Source organism: Lissotriton vulgaris, chromosome 4_1 (assembly GCF_964263255.1).
Source record: "Lissotriton vulgaris chromosome 4_1, aLisVul1.2, whole genome shotgun sequence".
Lineage (NCBI taxonomy): Eukaryota > Metazoa > Chordata > Amphibia > Caudata > Salamandridae > Lissotriton > Lissotriton vulgaris.
In genome coordinates, this window is record NC_141691.1 from 150,036,808 (window position 1) to 150,044,487 (window position 7,680).

Here is a 7,680-nt window from a genome sequence, read left to right on the forward strand (position 1 = left end):
TGAGGAAACCAAGATATTTGTATTTTTGTCCTGGTATCCTCCAATAAAGTCAGGAGCTTGGAACCACTGGAGTAATTCAGAAATCTGGAATGAAGATGTGTATATTGGGACTGAATTCAATCACCTCCATTAAGTTAGGGTTCAATTTAAAATGGCTACCAATGTCAATTTATTCTCGGTATATGGCAGTATTGCCAGGGGAATTCACCTCTCTACCCTACAGCCTCAGCCCGGTTTGGGTGTTATCTGCAAAGATATTCAAAGTAAAGGCACAGGAGAGGATTATACTGCTATTCAGTAGAGATCTTCTGCATTCCATTCACCTGCACCTCCATTCTGTCCTGAGTGGATCACACATGCCTATATCCCATGCTTTAACATCTCTTTCACTCTTTATTCATTTAGCTTTATTTCTTGGGTTTACGTTTCAGCTTTTTTCCAGGTGTAGCAAATGAGGTTACTATGTTTGGATTTCAAAAGAAGGGAGGCAAGCGGACACTATTTACCACTCAGGATGGTGGAAGGTCCAGTAGCAGCTGAGTGTCCGTACAAAGTACTGGAGATGCAAAAAAGGGAGGTAGCTGCACTGTTCCTGTTGAGAGAAAAGGTAGGAGGGAAAGTTTTACCTGGCGTGACCAAGGGTGTTCCAATGATACCCTGGGGCATCCATTATGTTGGATGTAGTTGCCTCACACACCCAGAAGGGTGTCATGCTTCATCATTGGCGGTTGCTCCTCGTCGGGGAGGCGGTGCAACCCCCGACGGGCTCACCTCAAAGAGGGGCTCTTTAGCGGAGATCTTTTTTCCAACAGCATTATGGTGAGGTGGGGGTGTGTGGGCAAGATGGTATTCTCCTGTGGTAAGGTAATTAAAATGTAGCAAAGGGTACACGAATTAGCTTTATTCTGGGGGTCCCTTGGCTGCAATTAAAAGGTGGGGCTAGCTCGCTAGATGTCAACTAGTTAAGGTTATGTGACCCTAGAAGAGGCTAGAAGTGAATGTGGTCGACATGTTTCTCGCTGAGGGTTGATTACCCGCGATTCTTCAGGACCTTTTTAAAAAGTGAAAAGAAAGGAAAACAACGACATGCTAGTATCATATGTGTTGTGCTTGTTACCTCAGTGGATACTCCTATGCCTAATGGTCATAAACTAATGGCCACATGAGGGTTCGGCGGGACAGTACATCAGAGCTGAGCCCATAGGTTAATAGCTCCAGTCTTCTGTATCCGTGTGTTGTGACCTACCCATTACCATCTCTTTCACTCTTTATTCATTTAGCTTTATTTCTTGGGTTTACGTTTCAGCTTTTTTCCAGGTGTAGCAAATGAGGTTACTATGTTTGAACAGAATTGGTATTTGCATTTATATAGCGCGTACTACCCCTGCAAGGCATGGAAGCGCTTTACACCAGGCAACACGCTGCTCCAGAACACAAGGCCAGTGGTTACTTCTGTAGTTACTGTTGGTTGTTCGGGCTAGACTTGTGCTCTCAAGGGTACCTTTCAAGGTAAATTTGAAGCAAGGTCGCTTTCCCATATGTAACTTTTTTCAGTTTGACGGCATTTCACCTTTGCACTTCCCGGCTAGACTAATGTAACATATCCCCATTAATAACAGTCATTGTGTTAAATGTAGGTAATCTAATGCACCTAAAGAAGAAAATCTAATATTATGAATTTTGGTTTTGTTTCAGTTACAAGAAGCCAAGTCGTGAGAGCCTTGAACGGCGGGCCCTTGGACAGATGGCTCAGAAGTCTCCATCAGAAATCAGCGTTCACATTGGGATCGATGAAACCCAGAGGAACTCGCCCAAGTTGAGCCTATTGGACCGCGTGGTTAACTACAGCCGTGCCTCAATAAACTCCCTGTTCTCAGACAAACGCTCTATGCACAGCAACCATCTCAGTGATCCAGACAAGCACTCTCTCCTTGTCGGGGGCTTAGGGGCGGCTGACGAAGAAACCACGCTATGAGCACTTGACCACCTCACATAGCAGTTACCAAATTTTGAGATGCACTGATGCTGCCTCGAGCACCGCAAAACCTCTTTGGTGGGTCAACATTTAGTCCTGCGTTTTTGCAAGCCAGGGCCTGTGCAGAAGCAACCAGGCTTAAAGTAAATCTAACGTTTGGATACAGTTAATTTATTTCAAGGAGCTACAGTACTGGAAACAAAGGAACCCTTTGCTTTCAATAGACATAGACATAATTCATAGCAGTATTGTTGCTGCAAAAAAAAACATCATGTTATTTTGAAAACTCCTGCGTGCTTAAAGGGTATTTGGAACAGATACCCCATGGTGGTTCGTCTGCAAAAATTATGTGGCATAAGATGTTCCCACAGCACTTACAATTCAGCAATTATTGTAGCCTCCGTGTCAAGAACTTGTCAAGTAATAGAATATTTATGTCTGTACGTTATTATTGCTTATCAATGAGCAAAGACTTTAGTTACAGGCAACAGTGCCTTGCAGCTTGAGACTCAATATCTTTTTTCTTTTTATAATCGTGGCCAGAAAAATGGATGTGTTCCTGAGGCCTAATTTGGATGTCAGTAGATGTCATGGTTTTCCAAATCCATACTACATTTTTTGGAAAGTTGAATAAAAACTGCATACCTCATAATCCTGTCTCAGCAATCAAGAGAACAAATGTGGTTAGAAGACTTGAAAGAGGGTATTCCACCCTTTTATTGCCAAGCAAAATTGTACAGCACCATGTTGCCTTGGTTAAATGTGTTTTCATCTTGCACAGAGAATCAAACCCTTCACACTCCCCAGTGCAGGACTCGCGACTCCAAGGGCCATTCGAAGAAGAATGTTTGGATTGTTGGAGATGGCTTCTTGCTGTCCTTCTCCTGTGCTGAACCCCACCTGACATTACGCCTGAATGCTTATTACGGATGTGAAGCAACACAGTGCATTAAAGGAACTCATGTGCTAATGACGGATAAGCTTTTGAACTACCCTGTACAGTAATGAACAGCTATGGTTAATGAAGTGATTTGTATTTATAATTTTATATCTAAATACCCTGAATGATAAATGCTACTGACATAGATATTGGAAATTATTCTACATATTTTCTCTTGACGAAGCTGAACTTTAAAAAAACAACCATTTCCCAGACCGCAGGGCCTGTTCTGTCTGGGATTATGGCTATTTCCGCAAGGTAAAGTAGTAGCTATCTGACAAAAGGCTCACCTATTCCGTACAACCAGTTCGGCTGTGTGATCATTTGGAACAGGTTTCGTTTGAGCTAATGTGCCAAAACGCCTCCATTACTAAAACCAAACTGGCGTTAACGATAAAATGTTACTTTTGAAAGTACAGTCACATTAAGACCAAAGATGTGGTATATTAAAAATCTTGGCACATGATGTATTTTGCCGCGTACACACATGCAAACCATATATGATCAATTTGAAATTAAAAAAATATCTCCAGTTAATGGAGAGTATGGACTTGTGTTGAAGTTGATGTGTTTTATGACCGTTTCTAAGATGCTCAAATGTTTTCACTGTTCTGAATGCTGCAGGGGGCCTTGTGAGAGAATATATTTTTAAGTTAGGTAGCTTTTGGACTAAAAAACTTATAAGACTGTTAAAAATGCATACTCCTAAATTTTAAAAAAAAAAATGCATACTCCTAACTTTCTTTTACAGGGTGTGATTGTAAAACACTATGATTGTCTTGTAGCAAATGGAAGGCCGCACTTAAACGTGTTATCTGGATGTCACTTGTTGTATGAGGTTACACAAGCCTTGTCACTTTGTTGTTTCTTGGTGAGTGTGGCTATTTGGAGATGGTGATAAATAGAAGTGTTTACACTCATCATATACGGTTTAAAGTAGTTCCACACTGGCAAACAGGGGTGAGATTTAAGCTACACAAGGAGCGCCTGAGACAAGTAAAAAGGCCCATAAAGACATGATTTTATTGAAAGCTTCATCCTCACACAGCACTCTTGATCCAGCGGTGTCCATTGGGTTGGGAATGGAGAGTCATGTGGGGCAGAGTTCTAAGCAGACGATGTGTTCCACTTGCACTTTGGATTGAGATTTTTTTATTACATGATTGACATGCCAGGGTAGGTTTCAATTGCAAAAACCACAGTCGATGGACAGAATGCAGAATAATGTCATACATTCACCCCAGTACAGAGATCTGGGCCTAAATCCATCGTTTTTTTGCACTCCACACCACCCCAGTTCAGACATGGCCATATGCAAATCAGTCTGACCCTGTGTCTCATGGGAACAGTCCAGCCCATACTGCCAAGCCATGCCTTCCCTGGACCGGAAACAAGCTTCCGAGGACCGGTCTCTGGCATTCCAGCCGTCTTCAGCCCGGCTTGCTTGAATCCAGTGGTGTGGAGTGCATGGGACTCACGTCTGAGCATACCCATCCCACTCGGCTAGGTTTCGAATCACTGGCCACGTAATTGCTCAAACCACTCTGTTTAACATCTTGAAGCTGCTGTGATGCATAGTGCTGCAGTGTGGCACATCATTCCCTCCTCTGTGGCAGAGGCAAAACCTCACAAGTGGTTTTACAATTTCTTCACAAGGGCTGGGCCCCAACCCTTTTTGTTCATGATTGATAGCTCCATGTACAACCCTTTTTTGTGGCAACAAACGGGAAATCGGCCTGTTTGGGACCTTAAAATTGGTCTGCCCATGTACAAACCCAATTTTGCGAGTTGGTAACCTATTACCGACTTGCAAAATAGGGTTTGTGACTCGCTATTAGAAAGGTGCATGCCAAGGGCGTCCCTTCTTAATGGCAACTCGCACTTCAATGTATGATTGTTTTGCGACCACAAATGCGGTTGCAAAACACAAGCAGTTTACCACCTACTTTAAGTAGGTGGTAAGCCACTTGCAAACAGGAAGGGGTCTCCAGGGGACCCTTTCCCCTTTGTGACTGGATGCCAAAATATTGTTTAAGAGCAGGCAGTGATCCCACGGACCATTGCCTACTATTAAACAAGCATTGACATAGCCAAAAGGTCTTGCTTTTGGGACCTTATAAGTATTTAGTTATGCAGCACAATTTCCTTGGTGCAACATCATCAACTGTTGCATGGATAAACACTTAAAAGGTCCCAAAGGCGAGACCATATTGGCTATGCCAAATGCGAGACCTATTTCATTGCAAATGCCAGCGCCCGTGCCTTCAAAAAAAAGTTTGGAGAGACCGTGTCCCCAATTTAAGAAAATAGTGCTTCAAGCTGCAATTAAAGCTTACCGAGTAACAACACACTTAACAAGGGGTGTTGCATGGGAGGTTACAAAATGAGACAAGGCGGTACTAAGGAGGGACTAGTAAGCCTATTGACCAATGAACAGCCGCAGTTTACAGAGGACAATGACACAAGCCACTGAAAAAATATTTTAAAAATGGGTGGCGAGTGGGCGGAGCTTCAAGTCCCTACCAGAATACAACATGCCTCGCAAAGCACTGCATGCGCTACCCAGGCTCGACCTAGAAAGTTTGGGATGCCCCTCAGACCTTTCATTGGGATTGCGGGACAGACAATGGTTACTGGGCAGTATCCTGTATGGGTACTGACAGTGTTAATTAGTGAAAGAAAGAATGCTGGTGCTTTAACTCTGCTAGAAATTCGTAGTGGGTGCAATTAAGTGTCCGCACGCTGAATACCACGGCTGGTGGCCTCTAATACACTTCTGAGCTGGGATGGTGCAGTGAGCTTAAAAACGGTGTAGGATCTAGCCCTGATCTCTTGACTGGGTGAGAGTATTCTGCTTAATTCAGAAACTCTGTCCATCACCACCCCTTGTTGTTAAATATTTTGTCCACCATAAGCGTGGAAGGGTATACTCGGATGTGAGTCCCTTGCTCATTGCACCATCAGGATTCAAGCAAGCCGGGCCGACGACGGCTGAAATGCCAGAAACCGGTCCCCGGAAGCTTGTTTCCTTCCCAGTGTAAGAATTGGCTTGGTAGTTTGGTTTTCCCTGTTCCCATCATGCACTGGGACAGGAGCAGACTAATTTGCATACAGCCAGGTTCTGAGCTGGGATGGTGCAGTGAGCTAAAAAACGGTGTAGGATCTAGCCCTGATCTCTTGAATGGGTGAGAGTATTCTGCTTAATTCAGAAACTCTGTCCATCACCACCCCTTGTTGTTAAATATTTTGTCCACCATAAGTGTGGAAGGGTATACTCAGATGTGAGTCCCTTGCTCATTGCACCATCAGGATTCAAGCAAGCCGGGCCGACGACGGCTGAAATGCCAGAAACCGGTCCCCGGAAGCTTGTTTCCTTCCCAGTGTAAGAATTGGCTTGGTAGTTTGGTTTGCCCTGTTCCCATCATGCACTGGGACAGGAGCAGACTAATTTGCATACAGCCAGGTTCTGAGCTGGGATGGTGCAGTGAGCTAAAAAACGGTGTAGGATCTAGCCCTGATCTCTTGACTGGGTGAGAGTATTCTGCTTAATTCAGAAACTCTGTCCATCACCACCCCTTGCTGTTAAATATTTTGTCCACCATAAGTGTGGAAGGGTATACTCAGATGTGAGTCCCTTGCTCATTGCACCATCAGGATTCAAGCAAGCCGGGCCGACGGCGGCTGAAATGCCAGAAACCGGTCCCCGGAAGCTTGTTTCCTTCCCAGTGTAAGAATTGGCTTGGTAGTTTGGTTTGCCCTGTTCCCATCATGCACGGGGACAGGAGCAGACTAATTTGCATACAGCCAGGTTCTGAGCTGGGATGGTGCAGTGAGCTAAAACACGGTGTAGGATCTAGCCCTGATCTCTTGACTGGGTGAGAGTATTCTGCTTAATTCAGAAACTCTGTCCATCACCACCCCTTGTTGTTAAATATTTTGTCCACCATAAGTGTGGAAGGGTATACTCAGATGTGAGTCCCTTGCTCATTGCACCATCAGGATTCAAGCAAGCCGGGCCGACGGCGGCTGAAATGCCAGAAACCGGTCCCCGGAAGCTTGTTTCCTTCCCAGTGTAAGAATTGGCTTGGTAGTTTGGTTTGCCCTGTTCCCATCATGCACTGGGACAGGAGCAGACTAATTTGCATACAGCCAGGTTCTGAGCTGGGATGGTGCAGTGAGCTAAAAAACGGTGTAGGATCTAGCCCTGATCTCTTGACTGGGTGAGAGTATTCTGCTTAATTCAGAAACTCTGTCCATCACCACCCCTTGTTGTTAAATACTCTAATACACTTCCACACATGCCCTGTCCCTTTTTCTCCTGCAGGTTCCTGCATGCTCTCTTTGTTACGGTTTTGTCGCCTTTCTGTTCCTCTGTATTACCAATCTGTGTGTTTCTCCAGCTCTTGCGCTCTGTAAACATCAGATGCAGGAAATAAGTGCTGGTGCCCCCCACTGACAACATCGGCTCAAAATAAGCACTGGTGTACTGGTTCACTGCAGGGCCACAATATTAAAGCACTGCACATGGATAACCAAATTACTCCTTTTGAGCACCTGACATTTTCAGGGTAGAAAGGACGAGTGTTCAAGGCTTACTCCAGGTCACGGAGGAGGTAATATTAATTTTCAATCCTTTTTTTTTTTAGTCTAGGAAAGGAAGCCCCTTTATTTTACAAGTTTGTATATACTTCAGTTACAGAAAAAAATATACAAAAAACAAAAGGTGCATGCACCTTCTGATGCTAACATACAGCACCATATGTTA

The 7,680-nt window shown here is 44.3% G+C and overlaps 1 protein-coding gene across 3 annotated transcripts in view; it reads left to right on the forward strand.

The window, feature by feature from the left end:
- ATP7A (ATPase copper transporting alpha) overlaps positions 1-3,465 on the forward strand; it is a 568,605-nt gene extending 565,140 nt beyond the window's left edge. For all 3 annotated transcript variants that reach the window (XM_086918413.1, XM_086918412.1, XM_086918414.1), the window contains exon 23: positions 1,696-3,465. In XM_086918413.1, the coding sequence (XP_086774539.1) occupies positions 1,696-1,975 (280 nt within the window). In that variant the 3' untranslated portion in view covers positions 1,976-3,465. The remainder of the gene's footprint in view (positions 1-1,695) is intronic.
- Positions 3,466-7,680: the final 4,215 nt, after the last annotated feature.